General features: G+C 36.7%; 1 protein-coding gene across 1 annotated transcript in view; it reads left to right on the forward strand.

The window, feature by feature from the left end:
* Positions 1 to 245: 245 nt before the first annotated feature.
* LOC113108326 (SEC14 domain and spectrin repeat-containing protein 1-like) overlaps positions 246 to 17011 on the forward strand; it is a 28495-nt gene continuing 11729 nt past the window's right edge. Inside the window, exons 1-10 of the mRNA XM_026271296.1 lie at positions 246 to 374; positions 2446 to 2509; positions 3611 to 3696; positions 4680 to 4788; positions 6572 to 6662; positions 8182 to 8295; positions 13770 to 13883; positions 15107 to 15201; positions 15426 to 15481; positions 16766 to 16989. Coding sequence (XP_026127081.1) covers positions 3642 to 3696; positions 4680 to 4788; positions 6572 to 6662; positions 8182 to 8295; positions 13770 to 13883; positions 15107 to 15201; positions 15426 to 15481; positions 16766 to 16989 — 858 coding nt within the window. The 5' untranslated portion in view covers positions 246 to 374; positions 2446 to 2509; positions 3611 to 3641. The remainder of the gene's footprint in view (positions 375 to 2445; positions 2510 to 3610; positions 3697 to 4679; positions 4789 to 6571; positions 6663 to 8181; positions 8296 to 13769; positions 13884 to 15106; positions 15202 to 15425; positions 15482 to 16765; positions 16990 to 17011) is intronic.

Consider the following 17011-nt stretch of genomic DNA (forward strand, 5'->3'; position numbering starts at 1 on the left):
GCAAAATAGGCTATACCAAAATCTAACTTACTTTGAAACTGCTACACTTCAAGAACCAGAAATTCACTTAGTGTTCATGTTCACTACAAATTCATGTTCACTTACTGTTCGTTTTTGCATGGTCCATTTGATGTCAGCGTTCCTCTCAGTCACAGTACAAATATTAATTTCATTTATTTAAAAAATGCACTGTGTGTTTAATGAAGCTCAAGACCCGCCCATTACAGCGTGAGACAAGCCTTGCGCCGTCATGTGGGAGGGGCTATGTGAACAGGACCAACCCCTTTCTAACAAAATACAACGCCGAGTCTCTTCTCGTATCGAAGGCGATTATCAATAACGTAGATCGACTCCGGGGCTCAGTACGGAGAAAGGTAATTAAAATTTTCTTATAATCCATGAATGTGATTAAGGATGCTTGTGAGGTTCTGAGCGAAAGCACATGGATCATGCATCCCCGTCTTTAGCGGGGCTAACAATCACAGCGTTATTATCTACCTTCATCTAAGGTAACTTAGTCAGGTATTGTCCTTATATTCAACCCCAAAACGCACCGCATTCACCTTAGTCATGCATTAACCTCCATAGTATGAAATATAGGTCACTGCATGCAGATCTGCGGCTTGCGCGTGCCAGCAGCCATGCACGCTGCCAGAAAATATGGTTCATGCTAATGTGAAATGAATGCCAAACTACATTTAAGTATGCATTTCCCCATGACACCCCAGCCTTGTAAGTTGTCGTTAGTAGAGGGATTGTTTCACTGCGCAGATGACCTGTAATCATAATAATTTGTAGGCCATATAGGTGGATCCCGTCTTTGTCTCGCGCCTGAGCACCAGAGCACGAGCGACTCATTCCTGTAACTCTCAGCCAGCTGTTGGTTTGAGGCCAGACACAGATTCCCAGGACTAGCCAACTGTTATCTTTATGTGTCCAGAAATGAGTCCCAAAGAACACAGTATGAATGTTAATGCTTAAACTGGCCAAGTTTATGTTTATAGAGCTGCACTGACGTGTAATGTAGAGTGTATCTCATAAGAGCTGTCAAGAACATGTCCAAGTCCTATCTTTTCATTTAATTAAAATAATTGAATTTCGAAAATTAAGCTTTGTTTAAAAAAAAAACACAACATTTATGCTTATAGATTAAAGCATTGCATTATATTATTGGTTGTATTGAATGCAGCACTATAAATGACTATTACAGAACTTACATTCAAGAAAATTGTGTGACTGAATATTAAAGTAAAGAGAAAGAATGTAAAATGCATTGTGAATTTTGATGGGAAAATGAGCATATTCGTCATAAAATGGACAATGCAATGAAATGTACCAGTGGTTTTGTTGTGAAATACAATGTTTAGATTTTTGTTTGAGAGTTGTGACATTTTCATGCCAATTTGCTTAACTATCATATCATAATGCAAAGAAAATGTCAGTCTCTCTTAAGTTAAAGTATTCATCCATTAAGATGGTTTTTGTGATGTCTTTTTCCATTTGCTTCACATTAAAGAAAAAAAAAAACTTAATAGAGAAACTTCCAGATGTATTCTGGCAATGACAATCTGAGTGAAAGTTTTCATGAAAACCTTTAACAATCCTAAATGGACCTATAAGTCATAATGTTTGTGCTTTCTCTTTTGGATTGAATTATTTGTTATTCTTTTAGTGTTACAGTAACTCAGTTAATTCATTGTAAATACAAAATATGCCACCTCTTGCATATTAAAGATCAAGTTGTTGTTGAAATCAGGATTTTTTTTTTCTTCAGACAGTCAGAATGATTATTATGTCCTAGAATCATTTGGAGAGATTTGCACAAACATGGGCTTTGGCAGGCATTTGCATTGGGTTTGGCCAGTGAATTGCATGGTTCTTTGTGCAGCAGTGCAATGTAATACCTCTAAAGGTCCAAAGGCCCTTTTTTTTTGCTAGCACTCATTTCTGGCTTGCAGACACATCAGCAAACCTTGTAATCGCTGCTGAGCTGTCCTTTTCTAAATGATGTGGCACTTTTCCGTGCATCAGCTTATGTTAAAATGAGTTTGCCAATCCATGTTTCCATTGCAATCCTGCCTAAATCTTCTATTGCCATTTAAAGAGGCTGCTGATAATCTTTTTTTTTCTTCTTTTTTTCTTTTTTTATGATGGACGTTTAGTTGCTATGACTTTTACTAGCAATTGATAGTTGCTGGTCGATTATCGGATGCGTACATTACCACTTCCATTCTCAGGAGTATATGAAGAGTTTTTTACCACTCAAATGAATTCTGATGTATTCAGATTGGTCAAACTGTGATTGCTTTAAGCTGGATGCCAGAATCCAAATCAGATGGTCTTAAAGTAGATTTTTCTTTTTCATTCTCTCTCACTATCTGTAACTCTTCCACACATCCTGTTTTTCATTTTCTCCTCCTCCTGCATCTTTCTGCCTCTTTGCAGATCATGGACCAGGAGGGAATCGCTTGAGATGGAATGTACTTGATGTGCTGCATCACCGTTGAAGGTGAGTGAGACTGTCAGCTTCCTGAAATCTAGATCAGCCTGCGTTTGAGGACTTTATGTAGCTGGATCATGCTGTGAACCTTGTTGCCTAATTCCAGTAATTTAACCTAGTTTTCTGTTTGTTTTGCCAGTTTGTCGGTTTTTGTATCATTCTGGTATTTCTGGCATGGTGAATGTTGCTCTCTTAAGGGTTTTTTTTTTTTTTTTGGAGGCTTCTTTTGTTTAGAAATTGTGCTTGAGTGTTTATTATAAGGAGGAATTTATAATAAGAGGAATGCAGTGTGTGACTTGGCATTAAAGGAATAGTGCACTCAGTGGAAGTTCTGCCATTAGTTACTCACTAATTTTAATATAAATATTGAAGAATTCAGAAGCTATCTTCTGAAGTAATCTTTCTTTCCTCACCTTCATGTTGTTCCAAACCAGAATGACTTTGTTCTGTAGAACATAAAATAAGATATTTTAATAATAGTCTCTATTTTGGTTATTGTTGGCTTTCATTTATGGACTAAAACCGTCTGGTTTTAATCTTCAAAAATGCTTTTGTGTTCTGCTGCAGAAGAAAGTAAGTGATAAAGGTTTTAAAACAGCATAAGGTTGAGTAAATCATGACCAGTCACTCACAAAAGGTCTGACGTTCTGTGAATAACGACTTCAGTTTTGGTTGGTTGGTTCCTCATGCAAAGCTGTTGTATTTTAGGTTTTTGTTATAGTGTTATCGTCAGTGGTCCATATTTTAGGGTAAACTATTCCTTTAATTTACATAAAAGCAGTTTTTGTGTTTAAAATCTGCCAAAGAACTGCACGTTACATCTGCCTGGAGAGTATCTATTGAATTATTATGTATTATTTTATTCAGTGTGGGACATTTTGGGGCTAGAATCATGAAAATGCAGGTATTTCCCCCCTAAATGATCACATGTCTCAACCGAATCGTAAATAATTCAGCCAAAGATTAAAATTCAATCATTTACTCCCCCTCAAGTTGTTCCAACCCTCTATTAATAAATATTCTGCTGCACACAAAAGAATTAAAATTTTTTGGGACGATCCATTTCTCTATGTGTTCTTAACACGATACTATGTTGTCAACTTCTTGCAGCTGCATAAGTAGAGAATAGTCTCATTCCAAGATGGAGGCCTCCAAAATGCTGCCTATGCTGAAGAAGAAGCTGGCCTTCCTGTCAGGTAAATTCCAGTAATACAAAGTATTTTGTGATTCGTGTCTCATAGCGTTACAGAATGTGTTTGCTGCAGGCCTCCCTCCTCTCCAGTGTAGTCCGTGATGTGAATACTCTATTCGCATTTCATGATTAGATGTGACCATAGCGGTGAGCCAGAAATAAGCTGCTCTCCGATAAAACGGACCGTGCTAAGTGATGATTTGAAACCCTTCACTTGCTTTCTTGTTTGCTATGATGGACTGCGTCTCAGGCAGCTGTTTGCTTTACATATGTTTCAGAGAGTGTTAGCAAGTGGGGGCAAATAATTGGAAGTATTTTTACTTGATAATGTATGCAAGCTGGACTCCGAAATTCATACCAAGGATAACTAAAATTATAACAATAAAGTTACAGTCATCCATAACTACATGACAACTACCCCAGTGTAAAGTCCCTCAGACCTCATTTTGGACAGCCATGCCACCTTTGGAAAAACGACTTTCACTTGTATGTTCTGTATCTTATTTTATATGCCTTCCAAAATTCAGTATTATCTCTGTATTTTTGTGTCAGCATGGTTCTTCTTTTGAAAAAAGTCTTCTGAATGCCACTTACATGTCAACAAGAACATTGGCGAAATGGACTATGAGAAGTTCTTAGATTTTCAGTCATTTTGTTGATATGCACTGTGCCTCAACAGTATTTATTTTTGCACTAAATTGGATAATGAAAGCTTCTAGGAAAGCATTTCATGCTCGGTGTCCTTGAGACGCCGCATGTTCCCATAGTCAGCTCAGCGTACTGTGAATTAATTGTAGGTTGCAGTGTCACGAGTCTTTACTCCTGAAATAGCTTTTTGTTCTACTTCAGTAATGTTTTTGGCAGTCTTTTCCTTTTTGGCAGTCTTTTCCTTAAAGCCTCACACTCTGACACTCTTTTTTCCATTGTACATCATATTTGACTGGATTTTCTGCATATTTCCTGACTCGGGTCTGTTTGTTTTTCCAGGAGGCAAGGACAGGCGCAGTGGTTTGATCCTGACCATCCCACTGTGCACCGAACAGACCAGCATGGAGGAGCTCAGTGCCACCCTCGATTACCTACTGGGTATTCCCAGGTAAAACACAGCTTTGAAAACCTTTCTTGAAATGAATGTATTACTCCATTGCAAAGACTGTATATCAAGCAAGCAGCTGTGAAAGCATTGAGGGCAGAAATGGAGCATTAGTCTGATCACTGTAATTATAATGCACACTGTTACGGTATTCACACATGGAATGGAAAGTGGCCATAATACATAGTCAGAGTGTGGTTAGTTCAGAAAAATGCTTTTATTGATTTCTCCAGACCTTTGAAGGTCTTTTAGGTTCTAAGGCCCTGGAAAGATTTTGCTGTATGTTTCTTTTTACTGTATTGATTTTTATATGAAATGAATTCTGATTGGATGAAGCATGTCCTAAACCACTGGAAGGATAATTATGAACATTCTGTATTCATACCAAGTTTCCGTGTTGTTTTGGAGCCACAGGTTACATAAAGAATAATTGTATTCTAAATCGTGGGGTTGATTTTATTGTATTTATAGATTTTTGCTGTTGCTGCAGTTTGTTAAAATAAGTTGGCAGAAATAATTACATTCAAACCATGAAAGTCGAAAAAAGTCAGATGTTTCTTCATCACTTTGTGAATTGTGAATTGCCATTTATTTACTATAGTTCAAACTTTTAAAGACTAAGATTTCGAACCAGTCATTGCATTTTTTTAAATCAAATTTATAGTATATGTAATATGAAAATGGATATTAGAGATGGATATTAATTTTGCTTTTGATTATTAGTGTTTTTAAAGCTGAGCTGAGCATTATTTGATATAAAAATAGTATAGTAAAAATTGGGACATGCGTGTGTACAATTAAACATTCGTCATTAATTATACTAATAAATAATAAGTCTAATATTAGTTAACAACAAATGTAGTAGCAATGTATTGTACATCTTAAATTTTTACATTTAAAAAAAATGTGTTTAGATACTTAGCATGAGCTTCATACATTTAGCCATGGTAAAAATCTATCTAACATGATATCTATTGCTTTAATCCGATCTAATATAGAAGTTAAAGTCTGACAGTCGAGCCTCACATGACCGCTGGCAGTAACACAGTCACTGCTTCTGTACACACTTTTGTTTTTCAATGCTTTTATAGTGACCTTCTCCAAATTACTTTCTGGTGAAATTTTTAAAGGCATTTTACAGAGTGAGATAGCTGTTCTCTTCCCTCAAAGAATGAAAAAAGTGTTGTTCAACCCTACAAAGTTTTTACAAACCAAAATAGTAAATGTATGCTTGAATTCATGTTTTTTGGAGTTTGTGACTCACACAAACTCAGTTTATTCATTTTTAAAATGCCACCACAGAACAAGCAAATGACTCTTAACAACGCAGCCACAGCAGAGTCATTGTAATTGATTCATTGTATGTGGACTGACTACATGTATTTGTTAGGGGAAGTCGTGGCCTAATGGTTAGAGGGTTGGACTCCCAAACGAAGGGTTGTGGGTTCTAGTCTCGGGCCGGACGGAATTGTAGGTGGGGGGAGTGCATGAACAGCTCTCTCTCCACCTTCAATACCACGACTTGGGTGCCCTTGAGCAAGGCATCGCACCCCCAACTGCTCCCCGGGCGCCGCAGCATAAATGGCTGCCCACTGCTCCGGGTGTGTGCTCACAGTGTGTGTGTGTGTGTGTTCACTGCTCTGTGTGTGTGCATTTCGGATGGGTTGAATGCAGAGCACAAATTCTGAGTATGGGTCACCATACTTGGCTGAATGTCACTTCACTTTTCACTTTCACTTGTTATGTAACCAAATAAAATGTCATGTTTTTTGTTGTATTTCTGCAGCGAGAAGTGCAAAGCTCGCGGTTTCACGGTCATCGTGGACGGTAGGAAGTCTCAGTGGAATATAGTGAAGACTGTTGTTCTGATGTTGCAGGTAGGAAAATAGATTTTTGGCTTTTGTGTTTTGTTTTTGTTTGGTGGAAAACGGCAAGGGAGAAGTAGTTTATGTGAAACTTATGTTCTCGTTTCTTTGAAATCTGCTTCGTTTTCTTTTCTTTTTTTCTTCTCCACTTAATGAACCCCATTTAATATTTGTGGTGATTATTTAATGAGTGCTTAACTCCGCTCTAATCACTAATCACAAGTCACTTCTGAAGCAATACCTGTAAATAATGAGATTTCAGTGTCATTATGAGAAACCCATGCGGTTATGTGTGTTGGCGGCCTTCCCTGGTTTTGTGAGGGCATTGTGTTGTTGGAAACCGTTGACTGAGCTTTGTTGAACAGAATGGATGCTTGTTCTGTCCTGTTATTTTCCCGTTTATGAGACACACCACTGAATTGCTGCTGTAAACTTAGGCTTTTATTTCACATCATGACTTATTCTGGTGTTCCAAGTCCCAAAATGTGAATCCAGTCACAAAGTGGCCATCTTGGCAGTGCCTCTGAACAGCTATTTTCTAGGCAATAGCAATAAAATGTTGGCGACAGTGGTATTATAAATTTAGCAGAAATTGTGCTAAAATGCTTTCTTCAGGATGTGCCAGCTAAGACTCATGTTTTGATGTGAAAAACAGGTGGTTGGCTCTTTTAATTGAAAGGGGAGATAGTATTAATCGTTGCAATTTTATCATTTTTACTCTACTGTTTCCAAGTCAGATTTTCTAATCCCAAAGATTAGAGGAACACAGTGGAATGCTGCTTGAAGCTAAACTTGGAGATGTGTGTATGATGTTGCACAAACATAGCGATACTCTGGGAAATGCATTAGCTTAAGACTTAGAATAAAAAAAATTATTAATTATGTTTTATTGTATTGCAAATTTTAAAGTCACTATTGAATTTATTGAATATATTTGTGAAGAAAAACAATGTTTGATGAACAAAAACAAAAATCCACTTTGAATAGAGTGTAGCATTTGGACTATTTTATCATAAATTGCGATACTGATTTGCAAAAGAAAGCTCCTTAATCGTTCAACATGTTGACGTGGATTTGTGTAATTTAGCTTATACTACTGGTTGTGGAGATGGCAAACCCTCACTCCGTTCTCTGCTTGACGTGTCCCCCGCATGACCTGCAGTTTTCAGTTGAGTGTGTTGTACGTTTGCTGTGTGCAGATAACTTCATTTCAACAGACCTTACCGATGTGATTTAAAAATAGAATGCAGTGCTTCTATCTCGAAGCATTTTCACCATTTGTGAGCTTAAGGCACTAGAATGACCTAAAGTATGAGAATTTGTCCTTCAGAGCCGGGGGTTCAGTAGAGTTCATCAGTGGATTTTACCTTATGTTGAGTAAACTCAAACTGAAAGGGTTGTTACATTTATCCTCTTTTGTATCTGTATATCAATGATGCATTGATTCATCACTATTGTTAATAAAAAGTTAATGCTCCTCTGAGTGCGAATGTGAACTGTGATTGATTTTTTTTTTTCTTCTCTTTCTTAGAATGTGATCCCAGCTGAGGTCTCTCTTGTCTGTGTGGTGAAACCTGACGAATTCTGGGACAAAAAAGTGACCCATTTCTGCTTCTGGAAGGAGAAGGACAGGCTTGGCTTTGAGGTTAGTATACTAGAGGTGTATTGTTTTGGATAGACAAAGAGCTACACCTTGATTTTTTCTGTGTTTGACATTAGGGATTGGTACAAGTACACACATACTTTGTGATCAAACATAAAAATGTAACTTTCCTCTAAAAACGTATCATTTTTATGACTGGTTGCAGTGGCATGTTGAGTGAGATCTTGTGGTCTGATTGGTTGGAGCTTGGAACCGCAAATGTATACAGACACTGTTGCAACAGTTTTATTTGTACATTGACCTCACAATACATATTGTCCAAAACAGGTGTACAGGAAATAGTACCTTTAAATAATCTCTAAGTTGTGAGGAAAATGCCACAAAATAAACAGGATCCACTTCCAAGTTTGAACATGCTGACGTTATTGTTGAAATTTTCACATTTGAGCAATTTCAGCGCTCAATTATTTAAATACACATTTTCTTTTTTTGTACATTCATATTTATTTCCTCTTTTATTTGACTCCAGCATGAGTTTCAAGGCAACAGGGTTTACTGCGCACTTTGATCCAAAAGATATAGACCTGTACATAGCAAAACATAATAGATTAAACATAACCGATCCCTATAAGGCCCTCGGGGTGCTTTTAATGTACATATCAATAAAGGAACGGATAGGTTTCCTGACCTGCAGTATTCTGATCCAAGTACCTCATCAACTTTCCCTCATCCTACCCTGGAGACTAAAAGCATACAAAAGCCTGGAGGGGCACAAATGGACGCAATCGAATCTTTTGATGAATAAACCTGCTATGTCGTCATTGAAAGGGTATGTCAACTGTGTTGTTAGCTAACGTAATCGACCCTAGCTGTCATTGTAAATAGCCAGTATAGCTATATCACTGTGAGTACAGTAGCAATCATAAAATGTATGATGTCTACTGTACTCGGTGATCTGTACGGGCTATTTACAATATTATGTTGATTTAATTTCACTTAATGTCAAGAAGTCCTAAATTTTGTGTTGTTTCGCAGGTTTTATTGCAGTGAACCATTTTACTTTATGGGACAATCGCGTAAATTTATATATTTCAGTTAAAGATAACTTATAGATTTAATATGGGCTGCTTTTGGTACTTGGAACACTAGAACTCTCCTGTAATATCATACATTTTTCTCCAAACTGGGCCATGAAGAAAAATGGGTGAAGTTGGTAGTCGGTGGTGTTTGTGTTGAATGGGTGGCCCTCCGGCATGCACTTTAGGAGCAGGAAATGTAACCGTAACATGATCGTGCAGATGTGCACTATAGTTCTGAGCTGTGCATAGTATGTACACTGATGAGACCTGGCCTCGAACCGCACACTCATTTGTCTGACTGTCTTGCTCTGTGCCCTCACTGGGCATGAACCAATAATGCCATGTTGCCTGGAAACCATCACACAGATCCTGCCAAGAGCTGGATGACGTGTCTTGTAGGACAGTTGAACCACTGTCTCCTAAATAGAAACCTCTGTATGTGTATGTTTGTTGGGGTCATTGTGTTGTTTGTGCTGTGATCTGGGCCTGCAGGCCCCTCTAGCTGCCTACAACTACCAGATGGCACAGTTTTGGCTGAATGGAGGGCAGTGTATCAGCATTAGGAAGTGGAGGCTTGAATACGGAGACTAGTGAAAACCGTCATTACCATACTCTTGACCTACTTGAGGATCCATACTTGAATGGGGTTTTGTACATGCGGCCGCTCGCTGAGGTGCACAAGGACCGTACGCTCCACATGAATCATTCTGCCCAAAATCCTCTTCATCACTGATGCTTGGCCAGGCATACGTGAGCATATGGGAAGGGAAAGACCCAGAGGCCTTATTAAATAAGTGGATCCTCTTTCACTGCCACTTAGGGTCCATATGACCATCTGTTACCGGGCAACACATTTTTTATGCTTATTATTGCAGATTTTTCTTTCCTTTAAGGAGTTCAAGATGCTGATGCTGAGATTCACTTTCCTTTAAAACAAAGGGAGTTGATAGTGATTGAGTGACATCAAAGAGGTCTGTGATACCTGGAATATGCTGTCTGGGAGAATTTTTGATTTTTGATTCATACGTTGCTTGCTGAAAGAGCAAGGCTTTCAGTGACAAAAAGCTGCTTTTTCAGCCAGTTTAGACATCTTATTGACATCTGGCCACAGAGGCTAAGTGGATCCTGCTAACCAGCCAAATCTTGACCCATTGATTGATTTATTGACAAGGTCAGTTTTGACATTTTGAATGGCATTGCATTAGCTGATGACTGTATTGGTAGCCATTGAGAGTAAATACAACTTTAAAAAAAGAAAAGTTTTGGGGATCATTTTTTTAGATTAATTTAAAGCTTTTGTGTAAAATTAATTTTAAGCTTTTTTAATGTAATACATCAATGCACATATCATCTACCCTGCTCAGTAAATATTTTATTTTAGCTTAGCATAGCATTATTACTCTGGTGTTATTTCTCATTAGAAACAACTTAACTAAACACTACTGTTGAAATGTTTTGGGTCAGTAAGATTTTTGTTTTTTGTTTTCAAAGATGTCTCTTGTTATTAACAAAGCTGCAGTTATTTGATGCTGTATAAATACTAATATTGTACATATTTTTACAATATAAAATTGCCTTTTCTATTTAAATGCATTTTAAAATGTGATGGCAAAGCTGAATTGTCATCCATTAGTCCAGTCTTCAGTGTCACGGGATATTGTTAGGAACTCTAATATGGTGATTTGGTGCTGAAGAAACTTTTTTTTTTTTTTTTTTTTTTTTGTATGTTTGTATATTGTTGTGTGTTGCAGAATTCTTGAAATAAATGAATAATAACAGCATGTATTTGAACAGTAACTTTTTCGAACATTACAAATATCTTTACTTTTGATCAATTTAATGTGTCCTTGCTGAAATGAAAAAATAATAATAATCTAATAATAATAATCTTACAGACCCCAAAATGTTGGAATTTTGAAAAAAAAGAAAAAAAGAATTCCACTTCTGTCTTATGCAGTGCAGCATTTTTTTTTCTGTTTTTACTTGTGCTTTTTAAAAATGGTTATATACTTGAAAGGTAACCAGAACGCGAGCTCCTTTAGGGGACTGTATTGATTGGAGAGCTTTAGCAGACGCAGGGTTTAATCTCCTCCAGCTAACCTTGCAGATGTGAGAGCACCGCTGGCACACGTCCAAGCTGTTGCGTCCCTGCACTCAGGGTCACTGCGTGTGAGGAGGATTTCAAAGAGCACACATTACTTTGATTAAATGGACAGATTAAAAGTTTGGTGAGCAGATGGTTTTTAAAAGGCATAGTACACCCCAACATTGAAAATGGTAATTTATGTTATTATATATTCTTTCTGACATGTTAATTCAGACTGATCACAGATGTCAAGCCCCAAAAAGTCTTCTGAAATCAAATGACGAATTTGTGTGATCATTTCACTAAGAATTTTCTCCTCTTAAATCTTATTCCCCACACTTTGTCTAGTTACAATATATGCAAGAATCAGTGGTGTCAATGACACCAAACCTGCTGTTAAACTTTTAATGCCTTTATTGAAAAATAACAAAACGGATAACAAAAATATGACTGTGATTTGAGAGTTGAAGAGTATTACGGAGTCTGTTCATCACACAGTTAACGGATGATTTCAAATTGATATTGAATAAATAATGTGTATTAAGGGTGCTTTATTGGTTTGTTTATTTATTGTTTCTTTTTGTTTTAATGAAAAAATAACTGCTTACAGATTTGGTATGTGAGTGATGGCAGCCTTGTTATTTTTGAGGGATCTTTTCCTTTTTAAGTCATTTGAGGAAGGTATTGGATTTATTTTTTTCTTCAGTTTTCAGTCTTTTTTATTTTGTCTGCACGCATTCCTTCTGTGGATTTGCACTGATGTCATGTCAGAAAGAGATAAGACGAAATACAGTTCAAAAGCTTTTATGCTCAAACTGCATTTAGTATCTGCTCGGAAACCTCACAGCTCAAAACAAGGCTTCTTTTTCTGTTCGAGAAAATTTGTGAAACTGACATGAAACCAACCTCACTGTGACTCATACTCGAAGAGGCTTTTTTCTCAAACTGTCCCAGGCAGACAGCCGCACGACGGAGGCAAACACACCCCTGACATCCTGTGAGTAATGTACCCCAGATATTATGAATCCAAAATATTTTTCCCTCTCTCCTCCCTCTCTGCTGGAACGCAGGCCGGATTTGTTTGCAGCGAGGCCTTGTCCCTCCGTCCCATGTGTTGACTCAGCTGAACATACTTGTAAAGACAGCTGTGCTGTCTGTCTCTTCCTGTTCACACACCAAAGTGCAGCTTTTTCTGATGCACACGTATAGCACAGACATAGTAATGATTAACATTTCCATTTAAAGCATAACATAAGCCTCCACCTCTAAATTCTGATTTAATGGGCCTCCTCCTCATCTTAATGCACCAAGTTGTTACCTTGTTTGGCAGCTGTAAACAGTTTTTGCAGTCTCCTACACTGTACTAGTTTATGTAAAGCAGTCGTAAGCAACCGTATAGATATATAGGTTATTCATGATTAAGAATTTAATAATAATAATGTGTTGAACACCATTTTTTTATGCAGTAGTATTTTGTTTAAACCGTCAAATATCTAGTTTATTTGTCATCATATGGAATATAACCACAACAACAATGTCATATGCATTCTATTTATCATCAGTTCTCATTATACAGAAATAATCAATTGTTAGATATGGTTATAGTAAAGCTTCTTAATTTGGACAGCAGACGCTATATTTTATGCCAAAGGAAAGCTGTCTAATAGTTTATTTGAAATCGGAATAAGAAGAATGGTAGTAAGAAAAACATAGTGATTTTATTTAAATCTAATATCTTCTATATTATCATATTAATTGTCATCATACACATAATAATAAAAATAATATTAGTAGTAATTGTTGTGATGTTTTAAAAGCAATAATTCCAGTATGTCTATTACATGTGGGTTTTTTTTTTTAAGTAAATTGAAATCTTCATTATGCTCATAATAATTAAATATTTGGCTGTATAAACCCTTCTAATGTGTGTACAGTATATGTGTGTGTGTGTGTGTGTGTGTGCATATATATTTTGTAAAGCTAACAGTTTTGGGTGACTGACACTAAGTGACAGTTTTTGATTTTCACCCAGCAGAAGGGTTGCGTCACCTGTGCAGTGTTTGTCCTATATGTCTTCAAATATCAAATAAATAATTCATGGATATTAACCTTGCATGACATTTCTGCTGCAGAAGGTCTTGTGTGGTTTTAGATTAAGCTACATGACTTGCACAGATGCCTGTTTAATTGGTAACATTAGTGAATGCTGTACTTTGCCTTCTGTTACTACCATTTCTTTTCCAAAATGGGTCAGGATGGTTTTACTTTCTGGTCTATTAATATTCTGCGCACAGATGTTGAAATAGCTTTGGTTTTCAGTCATACCTGAGAGTTCATTTTCTCCGTTTCAGGTGATTCTGGTTTCTGCCAATAAACTCACACGTTACATTGAGCCTTGCCAGCTTACGGATGAATTTGGTGGGAGTCTGGTTTATGATCATTTGGACTGGCTCAACAAAAGATTGGTGAGAACAAAATCTCTTCTCTCTTAACTGGTAGACCACAGTGATTCAGGGTTATTTGAGTTAATTGACTGGGTAATGTATGCATGATATATTCATGTGATATAGCAGGCAAAATAAAATGAAGTAACACCGTGAATATTGGTGTAATTTTAACATGCCGTTTTGTAGTTTTCTAAAGGCAGTGTTATAGACTAGTTCATTTCTGGAAATCAGTTTATTTCTGGGAATCAAATGGTTTTAACAAATTGATTCATAACCATGATTCACAATATGTTCAGACATGATTTTAAATAAAAAACTTCTAAGATATGCACCCCCCACCTGTTGACTGAGTATATTTAGCCACTTCTACTTTTAAACATAACACTCAAGGCACATTTAATGAGTCATTTCAATGTTTGAAAAATGTAGTTTTTAAATTCTTAAAAGGTCTAAATATTTAATGCTTTATTTAATTATAATGCCATTTAATATTGACCTTAATTGAAGTATTTAAACAGTTAAGTATTTAAATAATGAACCCTTCTAGGTTGTTGGTGTCTGTGCTTATTTGTTTAATTAATCCATGGCAGCTTTCTTGGCCCGCCCATGAGGCCATTAAACTGACATTTCAAACAACCAGTCACTGTTCGTTTCATTCAGCGTCACGTTTTAGGGTGTCGGAATGTCGCCACATTAACAGACCAGTGTGTAAAACTCTTGGAAAAATATATTTCATAGTCGTTTTGAGTCCAAAATCCAAAAGCAAGTCCTATAAAAAACAAACAAAACAAAAACTAGGGAGTGGACATGGCAAAGGATTGAATCTCTGCTGCCGTCTACTTGGTATTAAAGGTAGTTTCATGTCATTTTCATTAGTTTTTGTTTTCCACCAGGAGAAAGTTTATTTCATGTCATCTTCATGAATGAATTTTACTGCACAAATATAGAGGAAAAAGGCGTCTTTATCACCTTTTTCATCCATGATGAGTTTGCATACCTGATTTACATGATATCAGTTAATAAAGACTATTTTTAAGTAGATTTAGTTTAACAAAAACAACACTGCTGAAACTGTGATCCTTTTTAGCTGCTTCACTTCTTATACTTAAATATTGAGATATTTGACTCATCAAAAGGCTGAAAAATAATTGCAATATTTATCTATATTGCCCTGTCCAAGTATGACACTTTTAACCTATACTTAACTTCAAGGTATTATTTGCCATTTGATGTTCTTCTAGGTTTTTGAAAAATTCACGAAGGAATCCACGTCCCTTCTGGATGAACTTACCGTCATCAATGAAAATGAGAAAGGAGGCCAGGCAGAGAAGGACAGGTAATTTGTCTCATTATCTCCACGCATTAGCTCCTAATTAAGAATGTAATTTCAAGTGACACTGTTTTTCTGTTAGCTATTAGCCATTCTTAAATGTGTAATTAAAATGTTTAGTGCATTTAAAAAGCAATCAAATATCCAGAGAAACCAACATGTTTGTTTCATTAAATAGTCATGATTTTATAGACGCAAGCTCAAAAAACAACATATCATTACACTCACAGGCCTTCAGAGAGCAACATCCTGCCTTCATTTGATCCCGAAACTGTCCTACAGACTGGTGAGTGTCAATCTCTGCTGTCTGTGTTTGTAATGCATGTAGACTGTGTTTTGAAATTGCAAAACTGCCTTAAGTTATTTCTGTAATATTTTGGGTTCATTTGTAAATCTAGCTGCAGAAGCAGATTTTGGTTTGGGAGTTTTAACTGCATTGCTCTATCCAGCATGTGATGTCAACAGTGAAACTGTTTTTCCAGCTGGCCTGTAACTCCATTAAGTTTTATTGGTGGGGTAGAGCTAAGAACTTGGCTTTAGTGTTGTTTAACACTCTTAAGCGATTTCACAGCTTTTGAATTTGCAACTGAAGCTGGTTTGTAAAGTGTGTTGACTCTGGCCTGATCAGTATGTCTCTGACACCATGCCCTACTCTAAAGAATGGCTCCAATGAACTTCTGTTCACTGTGAGTGACTCTGCTTTGAATAAATAATTACAGGCAGGCTTGGGCACCAATACAATTGAATTGTGAATGCCTTTTAAATGCCATTTAAAATGTCAAAAAATATAAGTTAAAGTTTTTATGTATTTATTTTCAGAACGAACCAGCACTCTTCTGCCACCCCTGCATTGTTTGAATGCAAATGTTTAATGCACATTTGTAAATGTAAATTCACTTTTAAAAATAAAATAAATGTAAACAAATGTTAAGGTAAATTTGTAAATGAAATATAATTGGCCAAATATTACCTGTGTAATAAAGGATCATAATTAACTTTAACATATTGGAACTTTGTAATGTGAATATTTATTATTGATATGTATGAAACATACTTACATTTTTGCCTATTTTATTCTTGTTCTGGCTAATTCAGTTCCTCTGTTTTGCCTAAATCTTTGCCTATTAAATTCCTATTCCTTTCATTACAGTTCCAATATAACGTCTTGTAAGGCCAATTTGATTCATATTCATGAGCTGAAAAGCAACAAGTTCTTAATGAATCCTGTATTTTGCCTAAACTTGGCTAGAATAATTTACAAGTATTGGCACAAATAAAAACTCAGCAGTGGTACAAAATTAGTTTTTCCTCTGTTCCTTTCTTCTGTATTTGAGTATGTCAGTTTGTGTCTAATTTAGGTGACATAGTGGCTTAATATATTCATACTGCATCGATTCAATCTGTACTGCTTGACAGATGGGAAAATTTGCCATCGCATTTGCATTCTTAATCTTCTTTCTGTTTGACACTTTGCTTATGAAACATTTAATGACTGTTTACTTCAATCAGTTTTCAAATGGCTTAAACCTTGATTTCTGTCCTAAATGTTGTTTTCCTTCCTCTCTTGCAGGACATGAGTTGCTCTCGGAGCTGCAGCAGAGGCGTTTCAATGGCTCTGAGGGTGGAGGAGGAGGTGGCACAGCCTGGTCACCCATGGATGATGAGCTGCTGGCTCAGCCCCAGGTGATGAAGCTCCTGGACTCTCTGAGGGAACAGTACACAAAGTATCAGGAAGTTTGCCGACAGCGCAGCAAACGCTCCCAGCTAGAGGAAATCCAAACCAAGGTCATGCAGGTAAAACACTGGGGGGTGGAAA

The sequence above is a fragment of the Carassius auratus genome, chromosome 9, assembly GCF_003368295.1.
Source record: "Carassius auratus strain Wakin chromosome 9, ASM336829v1, whole genome shotgun sequence".
In the NCBI taxonomy this organism is placed as follows: Eukaryota; Metazoa; Chordata; class Actinopteri; order Cypriniformes; family Cyprinidae; genus Carassius; species Carassius auratus.